Source organism: Bombus pyrosoma, linkage group LG13 (assembly GCF_014825855.1).
Source record: "Bombus pyrosoma isolate SC7728 linkage group LG13, ASM1482585v1, whole genome shotgun sequence".
Classification (NCBI taxonomy): Eukaryota; Metazoa; Arthropoda; class Insecta; order Hymenoptera; family Apidae; genus Bombus; species Bombus pyrosoma.
The window spans coordinates 8,970,670-8,993,247 of NC_057782.1; the positions used below are offsets into that span (position 1 = coordinate 8,970,670).

The following is a 22,578-nucleotide window of genomic DNA, read 5'->3' on the forward strand; positions in this document are numbered from 1 at the left end:
CTTCGCCTTCGCCTTCGCCTTCGCCTTCGCCTTCGCCTTCGCCTTCGCCTTCGCCTTCGCCTTCGCCTTCGCCTTCGCCTTCGCCTTCGCCTTCGCCTTCGCCTTCGCCTTCGCCTTCGCCTTCGCCTTCGCCTTCGCCTTCGCCTTCGCCTTCGCCTTCGCCTTCGCCTTCGCCTTCGCCTTCGCCTTCGCCTTCGCCCTCGCCCTCGCCCTTTGAAATTTCCCAGTGACGAAGGAAAATGTATTTAAAATATTTACTGACGGTTCACAGCTTCACAAAAGAAGTGGTTGAATAGATTCGTGTTGGATCGCTAAAATATATTGTGCTTATACAATTTCTGCTGACCATAGAGAAAGAGAAGAAGCAAGCTTAGCGTTCGTCTAAACGACGGTGTCACTGCAGTGACGGCATTTGCAAAGACGAACAGTTCCAGATATAGTGTTTAACTCTGCGTAATCATGTAAATTGTAAGTAGCATAGATATGGAAGTAGATTAGAGTAATCTCATATATAGAGTAAATTTCATATATTTATACGTTAGGTTAGAATTGTGGAAGACTGACTGATTAACTTCTAGGTAACATGTAGAGTACAGTACGTATACGTATGCGTATCTTATAATGTTATCCTGTAAGTGACATTAGTGAAAGTTGTAAGTCTGAGTAAGCTTAGGACGTCGAGGTAGACGTCTCTTCCTAACGTTTTAAAGATCTTCTAAACCTCTTAAAAAAAAAAAAAAAAAAAAAAAAGAAACCAAAACCGTGGTACCCACGATCAAGTTCGACACAACAAATCAGGTAAGGAGATAGTGGTCGGAACTAAAAATAGTTTTTCCTTGTCCTAGATGGGTCAGATAAGCGAAACTTGTCAAATAGTATCTTTCTTACTTGCTATTTTTGCCCTAGAACCCTAGGGTCCTGGGGTTTAGATTAGATCAGGGATATTCTAACACATTAATAACGGTTTGAAAGTTCTTGGAATTACCAAAGATAATCGAAGAGCAAACAGAATCTGGAAATTTAGTCACGACCACGAAATATCACAAATGGACTGACAAAAAAGATAACAAGGAACAACGAGAGGAAGGTATTAGCGTCAGTAGTTTGTGTCAGTAATACTTTTGATAACTTCAGATTGCGACGTGGTTCTTTGTTCTAATCGTAGTATTTTACATCAAAATAACAAATAATGTGTTTTTAAGGATACAATATATAAATAATTATAACTACAACGTTAAAGTGAACATGATATATATAATATATATAACTCTCGCATAAAATACAAAATTCTAAAGCGATTCATATTAAACCAGAATAAGCAGATCGTTCTGACCGTCTCGATCGTGCAGCCGTATCTCAATTGTAAAACGGTTTATCGACTATTTGAAAGTCAAAAATTTAAATTGCTTCTATTCTTACTTGTGTCCGACTTAACGGACTACCCGGGATTGCCAGTCAATCGTTTTCGTTGTAACTGGATAGTTCCATCGTTTAATATCCGCTAAAATAGCTTTTATACGCATATTCTCGCTCAACTTCAATTACGTCTTAGTTCAATTAACTTAGTTAGTTATCGTCAATAAATATTTGCTACGTTTTTACGTTAATAATTACGTGAGTATTTGGATACTTCTCAATTATTGCAAATATACAGGATGTCTCTACAATTACGATACGACCGAGCAAGAAGTGATTTGTTTGTTCTTTGTTACAGGTAACGCAGCAAATATCGTTTCAGAAGATTTGATTGAATCGCTCGATGCTTCATCGGAGCTTCACGAACTGATTCACGATGAACTTCATTTACGCGATATTCGTTTTATTCGTTTCCGTTCTTGTATACGTTTTCCATATAAATCGAAAGGTACGTCGTCTACCACCTGGTCCTTGGCAACTTCCGATCGTCGGCTATCTTCCATGGATCGATGCAGAAAAACCGCACGAAACTCTGACGAATTTATCTAGAGTTTATGGTCCTATATGTGGATTCCGCATGGGTTCCGTTTATACCGTTTTATTGTCGGATCCTCAATTAATAAAGCAGACCTTCTCGAAGGATATGTCCACCGGTAGAGCACCTTTGTACCTTACACACGGAATTATGAAAGGATATGGTAAGATTATCTGACAAAACCATGTATATCACTCAGGAACTATACTCGTTGATTGTATAAATCGAAAAATAGAAAAAAGTAACGATGTTATAAATACTAATTTCGTAATTTCGAATGACTTTGTACAGGTTTAGTTTGCGCGGAGGGAGAACGGTGGAAGGATCAGAGGAAATTCGTTAGCAATTGCTTACGAAACTTTGGAATGCTAAAGCACGAAGGACCAAAGCGAGAGAAAATGGAGAAACGAATATCCGATGCAGCAAATGAATGTGCAACGGTATGTTGTATTATTAGTCACCGCTTCGTTGCTTCTTTCGATAACTAATTGTTATACATATATACTAACCCTGATAATAAAATTTCCGACTAAACACGATAGTACTAGGATAACTTAAAATAGTAAAATATTTGCTTGGTGAAAAAGTAAATATCAAGAAGACTAGTTCCAAATGGATTACATGTTGAGAACAAAAATATTTGGCTTTCTGATGTCTAATCCTGTTAATGGCATGAATTGAATTCAATACGTCGACGCAATATATCAACCGATGATACATCACTCACTTTTTATACAATTTTCTTTGTTTGTGCATGATAGGCACTGAAAAATCGCGGGGCAAATGGACCGATCGATCCATTAAATACGCTTCATCATTGTATGGGTAATCTTGTTAATAGCATCGTATTTGGAAAGACCTATAAGGAGGAAGACGAAGTTTGGAAATGGCTAAGACATTTGCAAGAAGAAGGAGTGAAAGAAATTGGTGTCGCTGGACCGCTCAATTTTTTACCTTTTCTCAGGTACATCCAAGTGTCAAATTTTAAACGGTATTATTAAAATAAAAGAATGACAAATTTATGCGTAAAAATTACTCCTCAGATTCTTACCACGATACGGCCGAACGATACAATCAATCGTCGATGGAAAGGAGAAAACGCATAAAGTATATCGGGAAATACTCGAAGAACACCGTGCACAGATCACGCAGGCATCAGAAAATACGAATAGGGTCGAGAGCTTTTTGGCAGCATTCGACGAACAAATGAGGAAAGAAAACGGTACAAAATCCGGGTTTTTCACAGAGCCCCAACTGTACCATTTATTGGCGGATCTTTTTGGTGCTGGAACGGACACTACCCTGACCACCTTTCGTTGGTTCCTCTTATTCATGGCTGCCCATCCTATGGAGCAGGTATATTGCATTCTTCTACAACTCCTTGTACGGTATGTGAGATTTTCTATAGTGAGATCGTAAGATAAATCAATCATCGATTGACAAGCTCATAGGAAAAAACAACCTTTGTCCATATTTGCCTTTCCTCGGAAAAGCAAACTATTTACCCCATAACAAATTCACGTAAAGATAGTTGGACCGTCTATCACTTCTATTTACTATATTATTCATAGGAAAAGATACAATCGGAGATGGATCTATGTTTGAAGGAAGGGGAACAGCCGACTCTAGACGATAGAATCGCTATGCCTCGTCTCGAAGCTGCTATAGCCGAAGTGCAAAGGATAAGGACTGTTACGCCACTCGGTATTCCTCATGGAACATCAGAGGTACCGTACCGTCCATAAATCAAATCCCAATTTCTCGATGGGAAATTTCGTCTGTTTAGGATATGCGGATAGGCGATTACGATGTACCACGCGGTACCATGATCGTGCCGATGCAGTGGGCTATTCACACCGATCCTGCTTACTGGCAAGATCCTCTCGAATTTCGACCCGACAGATTCCTATCCGATGATGGAAGTTTCTTCAAACCGGAATCGTTTCTCCCATTTCAAAGTGGTAATTATCTTCGACTTTTCTCCCGCTCCTTCTCTTCTCTCGTTCACCTTCTCTTCGTGATATTATAGATATGTACTTTCTGCTTCATCGTATTTATTCGAATAACAAATACCTGCTCGACGCGTTTTTCTTTTCTCCACCTTTTATTTCATTCTATTCTCTTTTAATTTTATTTTCTTTGATTTCATTTTGTTCAAAGGAAAACGCGTTTGCGTCGGAGAGGAACTCGCTAGGATGATACTATTTTTGTTCGCCGGAAAGATACTGCGTGCATTCGTTATATCCGTACCACCGGACGAGACCGTCGATCTCGAAGGCGATTGCGGCATTACGTTAGTCCCGAAACCACATCGCTTGATGTTCGTTCCGCGACATCAATAATTAACGATTATAATCAATAAAAGATGTAGATCTAATAGAACGACTGTTGTAATACGATCGATCATCGTTACAAGTTACGATTATCACAAGCGTGTTTCACAGAAATATACACTTTTTGTAATTAACCTGGTCGAACGATCGATCGTTTAGAAAGTTTTCGTCCAGCGGATAAACGAACGACTCTTTCGTTTCTCCTTTTCTCAATCACGCCCCCCCGTTCCCCTCTTCCCCCCCTTTGTTGCTGTTCGCTCCTTTTTTGTATCTGTCTTTTTTCTTAAATACCTGTTCTTTCGTCTTGGTCGAGCTATATCGCCTGTCATCCCGAAAGTTCAGCTTCCGCCCACATTCCCGTCCCTCCATCTCTGGCTCTCTTAATCTTTTCGTCAACAGGTATGTTCGTGAATTCGGAAAACACAAAATCGATTCCCCGTAACACACAAAAGGTATCCCCTTCATCTTCTTCGTAATTACAGTCTTTTTCTACTTTTTTCCCTTTTTCTTCTTCTCTTTCTAGCGAAACGGTGTTTCAAGCGTAATACAAACCGAGAGAAATATGAAATAAATACGAAATAAATTGTGGGGAAGGAAAAGCAAAAAAGAGAAAGGATCATCGACTACTGGATCGAAATAAAACGGGGAATGTAATTTTCAGCTCACAAAAAGTCACGAACATAGTCGTGACGGTCGTTTCGTTCGTGAACACGACTCGTCGAGCAACAACGCACGCACGATGCGATACGAGGCAATGATTGATTTTCATGAAATACAAAATATCAATTTATTTCGTGCGAAGAGGAGACACACTTATTATCAATTACAATTACAAGCTTAGTCATATGGACATTAGCATCGTTTAATGATCGTTACAAAAAAGAAAAATAGATAATAACATTAAGTAACACAGATTCGCGGTCGGCGGGTGAACACAATGCGGTGCTCCGCAATTCGAGCATGCAACATATAAATTTCTTATTGGTGAATACAAACGAAGCATCGACGCGGTGATATGTACGTGGCGTTAAAGCTCACCGCGGCAAAGGGGAAACGTAAGAGGAACGATGAAGAGGAAGAAAGATGACGGAATATAAAGAAACCAGGGGGAATCCGCGTCGATGGTTCGTCGGCTTTCGCCGGACACGTAACAAAATATCTTTGGAAATGATTTTACGATCGCGTTATCACAGGAATCTCGAGGGTCCCATGTCCTAAATTCGAAATTCACAGCCTTAATCTTTGCCCGCACCCAACGGATCGAATTCGATGTTGGTCATGAATTCTGAAACGCTACGTAACTACACTGTGTGTGGTGTCGCAAGAATCTCGTTCTAACTTTCACGAAAATCACTGTTCTAGGTCAACAGCCGCGTCCATCCGACGCGCAGCCCTACGATCTAATCCATTCGAATTTAGTCGCGTCGAAACTTTCGAACGATAAGGGAGAGAGAACTCGTTAGTCGAAGACGATCTCGCGCTCTCGTTCACCGCCTATTATCGAGATAATACCTAGATATGTACATAATACGGTAACCTACGAATATTTGTGCGCACACTCACAGCGTACTTTGCTTCACGATCTTTGTTCTTTTGTTTTTTCTCTTTTCTTTTTTTTTTTTTTTTTTTTTTTTTTTTTTTTTTTTTTTTTTTTTTATTAACTCGAAATTCTTAATCTAGTATTTACCACTATCGCTATCATCGATATTGTCGTCGTCAATTATTACTTTACCAATACTACCGCTACCACTACCACTACTTATTTCTAATACCGTTACTAACAATTGATTCCTCTTATTATCATTACTATCTAAAAGTCTTTTGTCTCTTTTTACGTCCGAGACTGCGTCAACACAACGATCTCTAGAACGTGACGGATCATCGTTGACGGAATTATTATCAAAATTGTTTTCGTATATTGTATGCAACGAATTTGAACATGTACACGCAAACTTCTCATATCATTCGACCGTATACACACGTTCTATACCTACATACATTTGATCAAATAACGCTAATGACTAAATGCGAATAAATAAAGAGCGAAATGTTACCCTAAATATGTATAAATGTTGGGTAATACGCGCAAGGAAATTAAATAATAGAAATCGAGAGTGAGACGACATTTATGCGATAGGTAATTGGAGAGAAGAATAAAAGGAGGGATAATGGAACGCATTCGAATGAACTTTTCGACGATGGTGTGAAATCTTGTAGGGCTGATCAAGGATGGACAAATGTACGATGAATCGGATTGAATCGTATTAGATCGAATTGAGTCAGGTTGGATCGTGTCGGGCCAAGTCGGTCCAGGTCGGATCGGTCTCGTTAGGAACGATTACCGTGCTCCGTTGATCGTTATGGAGCGTTCGAAAAAGCAGGAAACTCAGTGACTGCCGATATTCCGCAGAATAGCGCCGGAGGGGATCACATCGTTGTTCGCATCTTCGATGAGATCCAAATTTCTTGGTACCAAACAAACGTCAAAGGGGTCAGGCGTGACGGTGACACCGGCGTTGCCGCGCAAACTCGGCAAGGACGAGCCCTGCGGCGATCGCAACTCGAACGTGTGCATCAACGAACTAAAGAACAAGAATAACTCCATGCGTGCCAACACATCGCCCAGGCACATACGTCTGCCGACACCGAAAGGCATAAAGTATTCCGGTTTCTGGACTTTACCTTCGGCCGAGAGAAACCGACTCGGTCGAAACTCCTCGGGCTCCTCCCAAAGTTCTGGATCCATATGCACGGCATGCAACAACGGTACCACTTGGGATCCAGCTGGTATCGTGTAACCGTGCAACGTCACATCTCTGAAACATTTTTACACCTTTCAATCTTAACTATCTCACACGTTCCATCGAGATCGTGATTCATCCATTCATTCATCGCGGCGCCCCAATACTACGAAAATCGTATATCTATATCGGTGTCTCGTCTTTGTCCTTTTCTCTTTTGCTCGTCCACTCACCGCTTTGCAAGATAGCAACGTTTTTCGAAAGCAAATAACCTAATTAGCGACTGGTTCGATTTTACTTTCGCTTTTATCGCAGTATATCGATAGATATTAACCCAATTGAAGAAACCCAATTTATAGTAATGAGACGAAAGAGAGAATGATCTCGCTCGATATAATTCGATTAAAAAAACGAGGTTGGAAATTCGACCGACAAATTCTCGTAGGAATCGTGTTAACAGTGAGGTCTGTAGACGATATAATTACCTCGTCGTTGCATGTGTGGTTCCCAAAGGGACTATGCTCGATCGCCTAAGAACCTCGAGTATCGTCGCTTCGGTTATTGGAAGAAAAGGTAGATCCTCCAAAGCAGGCATTCTCGATTTTCCTACCACTTGATCCAATTCTTCCTGTACGGCAGTCGCCGCATCCGGATGATGTAGCATCAAGATTATTGCCCATTCGAGCGTAGTCTTCACCGTTTCCATGCCGGCAGAGAACAGATCACCGAGAATTTGTTGCATCTGGCGATCTACGAATAATACGAAAAGAAGAAAGAAATGAGTGGTGTAAAACGAAACGCGATTCTTATGAGCGAACAGCGAATGTTTATGGAGTTCTCGGTTAAATTTCGTACGAAACCAAAATTCGTCGACATCGTTCGTTTAAACCGAGGCGACAAATTCGACGTACGTCGCTTCCTATCTTACATTAGCTTCTCTATATCGAAAAGCTTATGCTTAGTTAATAAAGGAAATAATCAAAGATGAAGGAAAACAGCACGCAAAATTATACGAACTATTTAAAGTACAGCGCGCTCGTTACGACATCTAATAAACATATTTCCATTTCTTTATCTATGAAAATACGAATGAAAATACAAATTTTCATAAATATTCGCTGTCTGCGTACGAGATATATCATCGGTGCACTCTCACCATGATTTTTCCCTTGAAAGAGCGTAGTCGCGCGACCTTCTCCCTTCGCTTTCTCGATCTCGAGCAGATAAGCGTCGACAAGGTCTCGTAAAGTGCTTTCGTCGAACGTTGCTCGATGTTGGTCGACCGCCTCTTGAAAGAAATCGGCCATTTCCGCGCGATTTTCCGCAATCTTGTTGCGAACCTTTTGCAGGCAAGGCAAGTAACGCATCACAGGAATAAAGTTGACAGCGGCCATACTGCCGAACAGCTTGAAACCTTCCTCGATCAAGTCCATGAATCTTTTGAACCTTTTGTCGCCATGTTGGAAACGTACTCCCATTATAATGGAACATATAACGTTGCTGATCGACATTCCAAGGGAAGCTGAAACGTCTGTCGGTGTTCCTCGTTTCATCGCCAATCCACGAAGGAACGTCTTAACCTCGCGCTAAAATCAATTAGAAATTATTCGTCTCTTTTTCATCTATTTGATATCAAGTGCAACGAAGCAAGTATTAGGCGAATATACAGTAAAACCTTGATTATTCGGATACAATCGGAACGTCGTTTATCTCGAGCTATGTTTGAATATTAATATTAGTCAGAAATAAAGATTCGCGAGCAAAGATGTATTATCAGTTTCAGTTGCTATTTATATTTCTTAATCTTTCTTATACGACGGACTATTCTTAAACCTCTCATTAGTCGATCGTTTGGTTAATTTTACACAGGCTCTACTGTAGTACGTGGAAGAAAGAAGAACTATAGAAAAAGGAAAGACGAAATTTTGTAAAATGCAGCGCTCACCATGATTCTCAATTCCATAATTTTCTTCCCACCGCCCATATAGGTCATGCCGAAGCCTCTGAGCTTATCGTGAAGAAATTTTCTTTGGTCTTTCCACATAGCACCTTCGGTGTTGATAATACCTACGAGAGAAAAACTCTTGAGCTTCACAAGTCAAAGGGACCGGCCAGTTCGTAGAACGAACGAAACCACTTCGAACGAATAAAGGAGATTCAACGTGTTTTAATTCGTACGCAACGTAATGATATAATAAATGATCTATAAACTATACAAGCTTTCCTGCCGGTAATCGCGGAATCGAAGGAATCGGTGACGCGAAAAAAATAATCTACGAGCGACATGAACGAAATGTATCGAATGACGAAAAAAAAAAAGAGGTCGGAGTCAGTTGACAAAAAGTGGAAAACAGGAAAAAAGAAAGAAAGATTCGGCGATAAAATCGAACGCACGCATGCAGCGGCGAGATGGTTGATAAAAATGTAAGAAGAGAAAAGAAGGAAGAGATAAGAATCTGGTGGGAAAGCGCAGAGTGAAAAATATACGAAAACACGAAATCGAGATAGAGTTAGTTATCGGAAAACGAGCATGACAGGCGTCACGTGTTATACACTTACCATATCCACCGAGGATGTTGATGAACTCGGTATGCGGTCTGCCAGTAAACTCTTCCCGACGAAACGTGTCGCGAATCGTACGATGATCGCTAAGAACAACCACCAGTTGCGTTCCTAGTCGAGCACTGAACATTGGACCATACTTCTTTGCGAGTTCTCCGTACCGGAGGTGAACGTCGCCTTTCAAGAATGGCAAATAACCAAACACGGGTACACCCCAAGGCCCTGGAGGCAGAGAGCGCACATACCTAAGCCATTGCATGCACCTTACTAACAATAATACACCTAAGAACACGAGAAACGTGTAAAGGACCTCGATTCTCGTGCCACCCATTGCTTGCCAAGCCCATTGTGTCGCGTGTTCCACTAACATCGCGCTATAATCAATTACGCTTTTATAATAATACGTTTTGCCTTCGTTTCTCCAAATATTTCGGGAATGAAATTTCTCTTCGATCTTTCCAATTCGAAATAGGAAGCTCTTTTCTCTCAAACCCTTAATCCCGATACACTTTTATTCGTTTCTTCCTTCCTCTATGTATTTTTTCTTTTCTTATCGTTTTAACTTTTTCCCTCGGCTTCGTGAATTGAATTTCTACCCTTCTCTCGTTTACTTTCTCTTTTACTTATCACTTCGACCTCCTCGGCGTCTAATATTATACATAACCTTCGCTGTTACTTCCTATTCTTTCTCTTTCTGCTTCTTTTTCTTTTCTTCCCGCTCTCCTTTCTCCGCGTAGCACCTTCTTCTGTCGCCTCTTTCTTCCTTTCAACCCTGTCTCCTGTCTCCGCTTTTCTCGTCTCCTTTCGCTTTCTACGCCTCTTTCTTCCTTTCCTTCCCTCTTTCTCGCTTTCTTTCTCTCAGAACTTCTTCGATCCCTTCTCGCCACGACACGTTCGCACGTCCCGACGAAAAACCACCGGTCAACCTTCCCTCTGGCTGGTTTCGTATCGACACGAACACAATTTTCCTACTCGAAACGATGCTTCCGAAATTCGCGGCTTTAAGTATCAAATCTGACTAGGCTGGTGGGGCATAATCTGGAGGGGAATATAGGGGAATAGGAGAGGAGAGGGGGGAAGGAGAGTGCGCGCGCGCGCGCTTCTGTGTAATGCGTATGCGTTTATGCGTGTGCGCGTGCGCACGTGTACGAGAGAGGATAATTGGAGCGATTTATCAAAAAAAAAAAAAAAAAAAAAAAAAAAAAAAAAAAAAAAAAAAAAAAAAAAAAAAAAAAAAAAAAAAAAAAAAAAAAAAAAAAAAAAGAATGAAAGAAAACAGAAACGATGGAAGAAAAATCGTCGATGCCGATTTAGTAACGATTACGCAACGATCGAGAAGGCTCGTCGAAAAAATCAGATAAAGTGAAATATCGCGAGACGCGGTGTCCGCTGTAACGGACAGAGAAAGAAACCGCGAATCGTATCAACTAGCAGAGACAATGAGTAGGAAAAACGTGCACGCACAGGTGATAAACGCGCTCGCTTGTTCTTACGCACTAGGGGAAGAAACGTGGTGGGAGAGTCAATGGAAGTATGGGAGAAACGAGTGACAGAGAGAGAGAGAGAGAGAGAGCAAGAGAGAGAGAGAGAGAGAGCGCGCGAGTAAGAGAGGGAGAGGAGGAGCTGGGCAATTATTTAATGGAATAGTGGAAGGTAAAAAAAGAAAAACGCATCGGAGTGGAATAAGAGTGAAGAAAGAAAAGAGTAAAGGAAATAAGAGTGAGAAAAGAAAAAGAATAAAGGGAAGGAAAAAAAAAGTCGGTCACAGCCGCAGCCGAATTCACCGGCGCTCGCTACTTCGTGAATCGTGCGAGCCACGGGAAGATTGAGTGTACACTAACATACACCTTCTTGTCCTTGCCCGCTTATATAGTGACTCATCGAGTACCGGCCCCCCAGCGGCTTTAAATGGCCCCCCGGATGCCTCCCAATTGCCCCCGGCAGTCCCTGAATATGGTGGGGCAACGGTACAAAGAGGAGCAGAGACGGACGTAAAGGAGCGGAAGGAGTCAGGTAAGACGGTGGTCCGTTGAACGAGTTACGGTGACACGAAACTCGGTGGGGGTACGACACGAGCTTTGCCTTCAGGGTAGTGGACCAACTTCCGTCGAGGGTGCAAGGGCGGACTCCTTGTACCACAGTCTCGTTGGTCGAAGACCACGAGGTCTCTTCTACCGCCACCATAGAGTGGGGGCATTCGGGCCCCCTGCAGGGATTCGAAACCGTCAACCTATGGTGGGGATCGCTATCACCAAACCCAACGGTGCCTCTCCGTTTTACACGCAAAGGATCCGCTTCGGGTCAGCTATTCTTTCGATCTTTGCTTTGTCGTCCCTTCTCCTCCTCCTCCTCCTCCTCCTCCTCCCCCTCCTTCTCCTCCTCTTCTTTTTCCTCCTTCTCTTTCTCCTCCTCCTTCTCTTATTCTTCGATATGCGTTATACACATACAATGGAAAAGGGACAAACAAGAGAAAATTAGAACAGTGTCGCATAATAGATACGCGAACAAGGCGAAATACGCTTTGCGCTCTAACGCGCGAAGACGTCTCCTTCTCTCTTGATTTTCCTATTTTTTTTGTTGAAAGTCTAGTTTATTCGATCGTAAATCGAATCGTAACCGATTCAACCGAGCCGCGAATTATTTCTCCGTTCAAAGGATAGAGCGCATTTTTCCTTTTCAGCAGATACAAGGTCGTAATCGCGAACGAATGAAAGCACGTTACGAGAAACGAGCGTGAAACAAGCGATAAGACGAACGATCGTTTAAGCCGCAAGATTGTTTCTTCAGCGTTTAAACGAATCTCATTTTTCACACAGCTACGTATACTGACACAGACCTGGCCACCGCTGAACAGTCTCGCGGTTCTTCGGCGGTTGGGTCATTGACCCAGTTCGTATTCTTTCTCGATAGCCATGTCCGGTTTTCACCAGGGACGATACCAGAAATATCCCTTTTGCCATCGAACACATACGCGTTCACTGTAGTAATGTTCGTTCGAAACCGGGAAGAACGCACGACCGTTTTACTGCACATGAACAACACGTACTCTACCAAGTGTTGTCACTGTGCTCCACGTTTGCTCGATTCGACCGAAAATAATCAATTTATCGCTGTTAATCGTAAAGTTCAAGGCCTCGATTTCATTGAAAACAGCAACGATAGCTTATTTTCCCATACTCTTGCCTTTCTTCGCAACAAGATGTAACTTGACGTAACATCCACGATGTAAAACGATAACGGGAGAAACGTAAGAAAAAATGGATCGGATCGTCTTGGCTCGTCGAATCGATCTTTGTCACTTATCTATTATCTACGCTATGTGTGTCACGAGTTACAGCTTTGATCGTTTCGATACCACCCTGTGATATTTTCATTGTTCGAATTCCGTCTTCTTTACGGCAACATCTTCTTTACGATAGTAAAATACATGCACAATATAGTAACACGATTAGCAACAGGTTTCACGACTTTTCTTCGCTTTCTGCCAAGAAGCATGTCCAAGAAGAAGCACAAGTCGTGTAAATTGGTTGCGAAAACCGATGCGATGTTACTCGACGATCCGATTACCGAGTCGCTCGTTCGTTTCACTCTGTAAAATTCGAATCATCGAAACTCGGAACAAGATTTTCCTTGGAACAATTTCGAATGGCAGGGAATAAGAACGGAGATAAAAAGAGGCGAGTATGAATTTCGATTGATAACAATTAGCGGGAGAAGACGCGCGCGATGCGACGACAGCGATAGAGAAGCAGAAGAGTTCAATTATTATCGGACGCGTACATCGAACCCCCATCGCGAGACGAAAGGAAAATGATTCACCGATTAATACAGCAGGCCAATAACAGATACCGATTCGCCGAAACCAAAAAGAGTTACGATCGACTTAGCCGGAATATTGATACGTCCAAGTGCTACGCGTGTCTCGAGATAAATATTCGACCTTCAGAAACTTTAAACATGCATCGTATGTTTGTATGACTATTCGTTTCCTCCTGTACGAACATCTATACGATAATTTTACGTATCTCTTGGAAAGTCTCGTCTTTCTCGTTTTTTCTACGCGTTCAAGATCCGTCGGACGAACCTATCGACGACGTAAGAATCGTTTCGTAACTTTATTCCGATTTTTAGTCGCGTGATGCTCTCGATCGAACGATCTAGCGAACGTACGACAGATTTGATTTTATCTCTTTGACAGTTCGAATTTCACAGAGTTTACTTTTGGAGAGGTGGGAAAAAACGATGCGGCTCGGTTTTCTCTCGGTGTCGGTACAAAACGGAAGAACATGGTCGTATAAAGGAAAAGAGAGGAAGAAGATAATGTGCCGCTATATCGTACTGATAGTTTGACCGAGTTATAGTTTAACCAGAGTATAATCTCATCTCACACGTCATCTCCCACCGTTATCAGCTACCGATGCTTCGTCAGTTCTGGTTCGACTTTCTTGTCCCCTTTCTCTTATCGATTGCTCTTCGCTCGATAAACATCGTAATTCCTAATTCGACGTATCCGATCTCGTCACACTGTAGCACCTAGCTATCGGTGAATTAAACTGTAGACTTTTCGATAGGAGAAGGAGACAGGTGAAAAGGGGAGAACTAGTACGCTACCATATACCGAAGTCCTCGTACTACTATATGTATAACTGTTACGGATCGTGAGCATGCGTGCACGTAAACGTGATCGATTCTTCGAATGTGTGCATACGCGAGAAACAACTTGCTCGCGTAATCAAGTTTGCGATTTCTGATTGTTTACATGCGAGGGCATTGCCCGGATGCCGTTTACCTTACGTACATTCCAGGTGTTACCACTCCCTCCTTCGTCACCTCGCGATTCCAACCTCCTACCGCCTTCCAAGGAACCTACAACGCGTACACGAACCGCACACGATCCATTCGCACTCACGCAGTCGTTCCCGCTCGCAGGTACTAGCGTTCGAGCCGATACTCGACTAGGAGATGCATGAATATTCTGAGAAAAATTCGAATTATAACAGCGGAACGAGCCCACCGTCGGTCGAGTAGAACAGCCATTTCGCACGCTGACCCATCTAATCCCCGCTACCACTTTTCTTCGACTATCGCGTGCGTTTCGACGTTCCAATTCGATTCCTCTTTCGTCGTGTCCACGATTTCTCCTCGCCTTCTGTTCAAACAGAACGAAACCGAGCTGCTCATTACCGACCAGAGAAATTGCAACGGCAGATATCACGCGAGAGATAACTCTTTCGAAGATAAGAGAAAACTTTCGGGATTCGACGAAATTCACCAGTTATTAACTCGTAACTGACCGAAGATTAACCATGTAGAAATTAATGAGAGTTATCAATATCAACACGATTAAGCGTATGGATATGTTTAAGCGATAGGCGGCAATAGATAATACAACTTACAAACATTCCATTTTCTACGCAACGATTAACCGATCGAGTTGATTATTTTTGCCAAAGTTTAGCGTGAAAACAAATTCTATCGCTGGTCGATGATTTACGGACAAGAGCGGAGAAATGCAACGTTGTATAGATGTACGAATATAAGGCATGTATAAATACAGGTACAGAATGAAAAGGGAGAACGAGACGGGAAACGGGTCGTGTCAGGTAATTTTTAGCGATACCTACGCCCGCACAATCCACCTTCGAACGGGTTTCCTTTCTAACGGCTAATAACGGGCCCCGGACTCCGGTTGGGTACGAGAACGCGGTTTTTGACCGTCCGTTATTCCTTCTTCGAACCGTCTCCCGAATCTTCTGTGGAAGCCCCCCGTGGGACCTTCAGTCGATCCGTTAGAAACCATAGTGGAGTCTCGCCACGCGGCCGTATTTTAATTCTCGACGGTCGAATGTCACTGCTACGGCTGCTTCCTCGCCCCCTTTTCGACTCTTCCACCGACCCCTCCAATTCCTTTACGTCCACGTATTGTCGAGAAACATCGTCGTGTAACCCTGTTTACGCTTTTATCCTTTCAATCGTTTACTTTAATCTCGTGCATTTTCAATTCAGTCAAATAAATTTCGTACCAATCTCGTAAACACCGTTTTCTTTCGACGAGGCAACAACCATTTACCCTAGGAAACTTTCTATTTTTTTAATCGATCGGATACAGATTCGATCGCCACTGCGCACAGCTCGTGTCTTGACTAATTGCGATTCGCAAAAAAGGACGTCGTACATATTGCGAGCACGTGTAATATACGTGCGAGTACGTAACACTCGGGATAATGCCGGGTGAAGGACCGAACCGTGCATCGGATGGATGAACTGGTTGTCCGGTTGGTCGTGTGCTCGGTTGCTCGATTGCTCGATTGCTCGCTTGCTCGCTTGCTCGCTTGCTCGCCCGTTACCATCACTGACCACTGCCAATGGGTCGATAACCTGAGACCTCTTTCGCAGCCGAAATTTTCGAAGCTCGTTCTAGCATGTCGAATCGAACACGAAACACGGAACACGAGACGTGGAACACAGAATATGGAACATGGAACAGGCAGACCACGTAACAACATCTTTTCCTCCTTGCCTTTCGTCTTCTCTGTCACCTTCCAGCTGCGGGGCTGCGGCAGTTCACCGCGTGCCCAATTTACAGCCGAATTGGCGCGCATTCCGTATCAACCTCGATTCCTTTCCGTCTTTCTTTTCCGTTCTTTTCTTCCCTTCCTTTTTAGAGTGAAACGTCGCGCCGAAAGAAACGCCGACGATAACATTCGAAGGCACGATCGCTCGAGTGGCATCGTCGTCGCGCTAATTCTCTTTTCTTTTTTCATCGGTCTGCATACACCGAACGATTCTACTTTCCAACGTAATAGATCCCCTTGCGTTACGTAAGAAGCGCGAAACCGGTGGATATGTGGCTCGCACAAACGATGTCGTAGCACGATGGCTATACTCGGTCACGAAAACGACAGGGAACGAGCGCCGCGAAGTTATGCGGATCTTCCTTTGATCGCTGACTGTGTACGGATTTCTCGGTTCGCATTTGCCCGCATTACACGCATTCCTTCGCACATCGTCGTTTCAACGCCCTCCACCGATGCCCGCCACCGAATCGGCCAATGTAATTGCAAAACCCCGATCGTCGAAACCTTGTTGCAAAATTTGTCAAAATGTTCCCTGCCGTGAATTTCGTAACGCGGCCAAGAAACTGGGTAACGAAATCGAATCGTCTCTTCTTTCTACATGCTGTTTGTCCTCGACTCGAGATTCGAGAGTTTCGAACGCCGGCTATCGCGGATTTAAGAGCCTCCTGTCCTTCTATGTCTACGATTAAAAATGATAACACAACGACGAAACCGTACGAGGCGAATGACGCTAACACCTTCGAGTTGGAGCTCGAAGGAGAACCTCGAGGTGAACGACCGCGGTAAAGTGGCATAAGTGCCGTACACAAACCATGTTCCAACTTATACCGATCCGTTTGGTCCTTCCTTCTCGAGTCACTCCAACTTTATAATCATCGTCTGGTCGAAAATTTTACTTGCCATAGTAGCAGCATGGCGACCACGAACAAAGAATATCGTCAAACAACAGCGAAGAATACTCGACGTATTCTACGATACCGCGTTAACCTATATTTAGGACAACTACATCATATTCCAACGAAGCTGTTTTCAACGTCCACATTCTCATAGTCGACATAGTCGACATTCTAAGAGCGATCTTAGATTTTTTTACTTTATTACCAGAATATGTATATGGTTTTGCAAACGGAATTGCCAGATCGTCTAGCTTTGTCCTCTGGCTCCATCAACGATTGCGGGCAATCTGCTCTCATCGTGAAAATAACAAATTTTTCATACAATTCTTTATGTAACGTTGTACCGAGATTCGTTGATACTAAGAAATACACGGAAAACGTAATAAACAGTACAAACTTGCTAAAAAGTGGCGAGGTTGAAAAAACACGAATGAAAAGAAGATTCGGGTCAAAGATTATCCTGCCACCATCGAAGTAAACAATCAAAGTTTCGTTAAACGATCGATTCGCGCTTATTTTTCTACGTGTCAGGTTTTTTCTTTGCTTTGACAATTTTGTCGGTCATCGTCGCGTGACAAAACGGGAAGGATAAAAAAGAAAATATAAGGTAAACGAGATAAACAAGAGAACAAGCAAAGAAAAAGGAAATAGTTTTGTTGGTATCTTGTACAAGTACACAGCAATTAAATCGACAAGCGGTCAATGCTCGACTGACCTCAACAACAGTAAAAGTGACAAACGGCTCGACTTCTCGTCCAAGTCGGCCGCGGAACTTGATTTCTCGATTCTTGCCCCCCCCCTCCCGCCGCCTATCAAAATGATCTACTCCAAGCTCAATTAGCCTTCGAACGATCTGCATATTTCTCAATTCGATATTCGTTTTTCCCTTTATTAAGTAAATGTAATTCATTCAGCTATTTCGATCGCTTCCTTCTCTCAACTCCGACCAAAATCCCGTAGATTCAGGAACCGGTGCTCGAAGTCGGTGTACGAAACTGTGAAAAGTCTTAGCTCGTTGTACACACGCTCGATACACAGCAAGACTACGAAGAATTGTAAATGTGATCGCTGGCTGATTGGTAGGGATTGGCGCGAAACGAGATCGAAATATCAACGCATGCCTCTTAAGGGGCCTCTACACGTTGAAACATGTTGCGATGCATGCATCGACACCTAGGTTGCATGATACATGTTACAATGTATGTACATCTGTATCGGCGAATCGGTATCAAAATCAACTTGTATCGATCCGGTAATAAGGATACCGAATATAAATCTTGTAGGAAATCAATTTCATTTCGAAACGAAATCTTTGAGAAGGTTCCTAATTTATTTCCAGCGAGGCCATACGCAAATATTTCCTATAATCACGGTGTTCATTCGTTCTTAGTTCATTTAATACCGCGAAATTAGAAAATCCGTTCCTCTCAATTAGCCGTATTTTCGCTCGTTTCGTTGCTATTCTTTAATCTTTCGTTCTATATAATCAACATACCTCCTATTAATGATAATAATACCAGAGTTGGAAGATAATCGGACATTTTGAAACACGTGTTTCAACGTCGTTATCACACCATAAACTGAGTAGAATCGGTAATATGCAGGTAAACTGAAACCGATGCAAATTTCATGGAACCTAAGTGTCGATACATGCATCGCAACATGTTTCAACGTGTAGAGCGGGCTTTAAACAGGAAACCTCTGGTTGGTATCTCTCGAGGAAACGTTCGTGTTCTCCGAGTCAGGGGCGTATCACGCGTCGGTATTACAAAAAGATCATTTTTCCAATGATTAGAATGGTCGTTAAAGCGAATTCCGATTTATCCACGTGTACGTCGCAGCGAAAGACGACGAAAGACGAATCCTCTATTCACGCACGTACGAACGATCGTACTTTCTATCGTACTTACCAACGACTCTCTAATTACGCGATGAATCTATACACAATGAGTATTTACAACGAACGTGCAATTACGATTACCAGCTATGATGTATGATTTCTTTCTTTTTTCTCTTTTTCCTTTCTTTTTTTTTTTTTTTTTACGGGACATAGACACGACCGCGCACGTATACGTGCATAATCCTTTCATCCTAAATACGGTAGTACTTGCTATAGTTAATCGATGTCGAAGTTCTATCGATCCGTTCCTGTGACCAGTCGTTTACTACGATCAATCGGTATGCGACGTGCTGCACACTCGCTCTTACCTTTCGGATCGCATGATCCAAACCTTCGAAAGGACGTTGACCGGTGTTGTACCAAGAGTGTAGCAAGTGTATCAAATGCTTATGCAGCTGGGCATAAGAGTATGTCGCGTGCATCGTGTGTACACCAGCGAGCCGAGTTACGACTCGCAGGGGGAAAGAAACTCTCTAACAAAAGAGAAAGAGACAAAGAGAGAGAAAGTAGAGTTTCCTCTTGGACATATTTGCAACGGGCACGCGTATATCTTTTTATAGATTGTGACAAAGACCGAAACGAAATAGGGAATAGAAAAGTGCAAGCGAACCGAAATCCGAAACAGATAGGAAACGAAGAAATATGGTGTCTGTCTGCGCTGTCTAACACCCGCACCAAAACACGCAATCGATGCGTCGTCGCCGTCTCACTGCGCTCCTCGTCAGCTAAATACGAGAGTCCCGGTTATGTCGTTTCGTTAGATCCTTAAACGCTTCGAATTAGCAAGCTGAAAACCAATGCTGCGTGGGTATCCTGCGTGTCTTGCGTAAAAGAACGTTTTTTTCGACCGGTAACCGGTAAAGGCGAAATAAATTCGTTAGGAAATTCACCGTACCTGCAAAATCCTGTACGAATGATTTATCACGTATTGTTAATCGAAGAGGTTAATCGTGAGATTACGAAATCGGCCATTTACTTTTCAAGAGTTAAAAAATATGATTTAAGGCTAACAGACAGAGAGATGGACAAAGGGATGGAAACTTTGTTCAAGATCGTACCGTCTGTATGAAAAATTGTTTCTTCGCTTATAATATATTTAGAAAAAAGTACGTATCCGTTATTCTTAGCTGTCCCGCGAACGTTCGAAGTTTCATCTAAATCGGAGTCGAATCGTTCGCCATCTTTTCTTCTTAGTTCCACTAAAAAATTGAGAAATATCAGAAACATTGCGTGATCCTGATTCCACGATAAAAGACTGTATGTACATATGCGCGTGACACACGTTTAACTATCCAATCGACTAGAGATCGAACTTTGTATTTTCCTTTCTTTCTGAAAATCTCGAAAGATTTGACATTCCTTTAGAGCAAGACGATCGTCCGATAAATCGGAATCGAATTCCTTGCGAGAGAAATACCACGTCTGACGACCCTGGGCGGCCAATCGTAATTACGTCATCGTAGCGACAGATATAGAATCACTGTCACTTTCAGTAAATACATATAAACGCAGGTCATAGTCCCTCGTCATTTCTTTCTCACGTTTCTCTGTATCCTCTCCTACCCTTAATTTTTCTCCTTCATTCCCTACTCTGTTCTTTCCTCGCACGAACTACTCGATATCTGTCCAAACTTTTTCTTTGACTCGCGATAATACAACTTTCTTGATATTCTTGGAAATTTATCTTCTCGCATCGTCATGGGTAAATATTTCTTTTAAATATACGTAACAATTTGAGAAGACTATGAATTCTAAAAATAAACTCTTCTCGCTGTCACGGGGTTACGTAGAAAGCAGTAGAAAATATCCAATTTGCTCCGAGTCATCGTCAGAACCCTTTAAATAGGATAAAAGTAGAAATATTTTTAAATGTCAAATTTACGTAACGCGTTATACAGGGTGTATGTCGTGTCGATCTTCTTGCAATTTTTCCATCGTCCATATAATGGACAGGGGACCATTATTGTGCTTATGGCCAACCGCTACGTAATCCTCTAGTTCCTCGCGTCTTCTTCCCACGGTCTCGACTTCGATAAAATCCGTGTGAATGCCAAGCATTGATAAATTCGAAACAAATCGTTGCGCGAAGTTCGAAAAAAATTTCCTCGTGTAAACTTCACATGAGTAGCGCAGTTGTTTTACCTGTTGCGTCGTGGTTTACGCGCTCCTTTGCCATTCCTACCATTCGCATTCCGTGTCGCGTGGAAAGGAAGAGAACTCTCGAGGGATCGTTTCAAGGGTTTACCAAGTACAGTGTCAAATAAAAATATTCGATTAAAAAGAAGGGGACCGCTATAATCGTATGTATCTGGGTATTTGGGTAGTCTCCGTTTGGTAACCTTGGTTATAACCTCGTTTCGAGAGTATGGCATACGGTGTCGACCGTTGAACCACGAACCACGAATCACGAATAGCATTCGTCCGAGGTTCGGGGTTCGATGTTCCAGCTTGTTCTATCGTCTCCTTTGATCGTCGTCCGCGATCGAAAACTCACCAATCTTGCGCCTGTACTTTCCTGATCGTTGCTTCTGCGACGATTAACGGATTGGAACTTACGCGTACACAATCTTATTCGTACTTTCGAAATCCATTGCTTCGCCCTTACGTAATATTTCTTCGATCTAATGTCGATTCAATCTCTCTTTCGTTAAAAAGGTAAAAGTACCTTAGCAAAATGCGAAGAAGCGCGAAGCTTGGAATTTTAATGCACACGTGTCGATGAGACTTCTGAAAGTACTTTTTACAGCTGATGTTTCGTTAAGCAATCAGAAAGAGAGAAATAAAGTAGAAAAGTGAGAAACAAGCGAAGATGAAAGAAAATTGACGTGCACCCATTAAAATAAAAAGAGCCATACGATTCCGTGATAGAAATTATACAGTTTGATTAAATCATGCCTCAAGTGCGTTCGTAAAATAGAAGCACTCGCGGTTTCGATTTTTTAGTGACAATTTATCAGGCTATTATTACCATTTACGAGCATATTACGGCTACATCATTTGACAGACATGCTCGTTTAATCGTCGTCTAACCTCACTATGATCATCGCTCATCTCGATGTAAAGGTAGTGTGTCATAAAGCTCTAGCAAGGCGACAGTTAATTTACCGTTTCATTAACAGTGTGTTTTCTAGTTAGTTGACATGAAACGCGTGAACGGCCACCGTTAGATGCACCGTAACTAACTCGCTATTCGATGGTCTTTCATTAACGATCGAAAAGGCTAATGTCGAATCAGTGCAAACCAAGTGGCTGCTGCGCCGGGTGCAACATCAAACAGTCTGACTGTCCACCGAGATCTCCACGACAGATTATTCTAGCGCCTCCTATTCCTCGACGAACCCAATGGAAACCTTGTTGCATACGAAAATATCATTATCCCTGTCCAGCTCACGCAAGATCTTATCGACTTATACGTTTCACCGATTTTGACTTGCTGTCCCAACATTAAACCAAACATCATCACGTGGCCCCCAGATGGTTAAAATCTGTTCGACCCACGAATACTCGTGCGCTTTCATTTCTAAGTTTCCAGAGATTTTGGTTGGCGTATAACGACTGTATGCGAATTTTACAAGAAATGTACGAATTAGTGGCAAATTGGTAATTAGAAGCAGCGC

General features: G+C 42.5%; 2 protein-coding genes across 5 annotated transcripts; one reads left to right on the forward strand and one right to left on the reverse strand.

The window, feature by feature from the left end:
- The first annotated feature begins 172 nt into the window (after positions 1-172).
- LOC122574315 (cytochrome P450 306a1) lies at positions 173-4,405 on the forward strand. 3 transcript variants are annotated; one of them, XM_043741755.1, is made up of 10 exons: positions 173-468; positions 579-798; positions 907-1,087; positions 1,715-2,114; positions 2,243-2,391; positions 2,713-2,915; positions 2,995-3,307; positions 3,523-3,678; positions 3,738-3,912; positions 4,112-4,405. In XM_043741755.1, exons 4-10 carry the CDS (start codon positions 1,793-1,795, stop codon positions 4,291-4,293), a joined length of 1,500 nt encoding a protein of 499 aa, XP_043597690.1. In that variant the 5' UTR covers positions 173-468; positions 579-798; positions 907-1,087; positions 1,715-1,792; the 3' UTR covers positions 4,294-4,405. The 3 variants fall into 3 exon arrangements, with proteins under 3 accessions (XP_043597690.1, XP_043597689.1, XP_043597691.1); XM_043741754.1 differs by having other exon boundaries at positions 579-1,087; XM_043741756.1 differs by lacking the exons at positions 579-798; positions 907-1,087.
- A 659-nt stretch (positions 4,406-5,064) lies between these two features.
- Positions 5,065-10,776, reverse strand: LOC122574398 (cytochrome P450 18a1). 2 transcript variants are annotated; one of them, XM_043741941.1, is made up of 6 exons: positions 9,585-10,776; positions 8,971-9,092; positions 8,182-8,611; positions 7,511-7,775; positions 6,967-7,100; positions 6,738-6,866 (listed from the first exon to the last, which is right to left on the reverse strand). In XM_043741941.1, exons 1-6 carry the CDS (start codon positions 9,955-9,957, stop codon positions 6,859-6,861), a joined length of 1,332 nt encoding a protein of 443 aa, XP_043597876.1. In that variant the 5' UTR covers positions 9,958-10,776; the 3' UTR covers positions 6,738-6,858. The 2 variants fall into 2 exon arrangements, with proteins under 2 accessions (XP_043597875.1, XP_043597876.1); XM_043741940.1 differs by having other exon boundaries at positions 5,065-7,100.
- Between the last annotated feature and the right edge of the window lie 11,802 nt (positions 10,777-22,578).

Excerpts from the sequence above, each read along its gene's own strand:
- LOC122574398 (XM_043741940.1), bottom strand. The coding sequence starts at position 9,957 with ATGTTAGTGGAACACGCGACACAATGGGCTTGGCAAGCAATGGGTGGC. Across the intron at positions 7,776-8,181 it reads CTTTCAAGGGAAAAATCATG|ATCGCCAGATGCAACAAATT; the intron begins GTGAGAGTGCAC and ends TATTATTCGTAG. Across the intron at positions 7,101-7,510 it reads ACCACACATGCAACGACGAG|AGATGTGACGTTGCACGGTT; the intron begins GTAATTATATCG and ends AAAATGTTTCAG.
- LOC122574315 (XM_043741754.1), top strand. The coding sequence starts at position 1,793 with ATGAACTTCATTTACGCGATATTCGTTTTATTCGTTTCCGTTCTTGTA. Across the intron at positions 2,916-2,994 it reads AATTTTTTACCTTTTCTCAG|ATTCTTACCACGATACGGCC; the intron begins GTACATCCAAGT and ends ATTACTCCTCAG. Across the intron at positions 3,308-3,522 it reads CTGCCCATCCTATGGAGCAG|GAAAAGATACAATCGGAGAT; the intron begins GTATATTGCATT and ends TATTATTCATAG.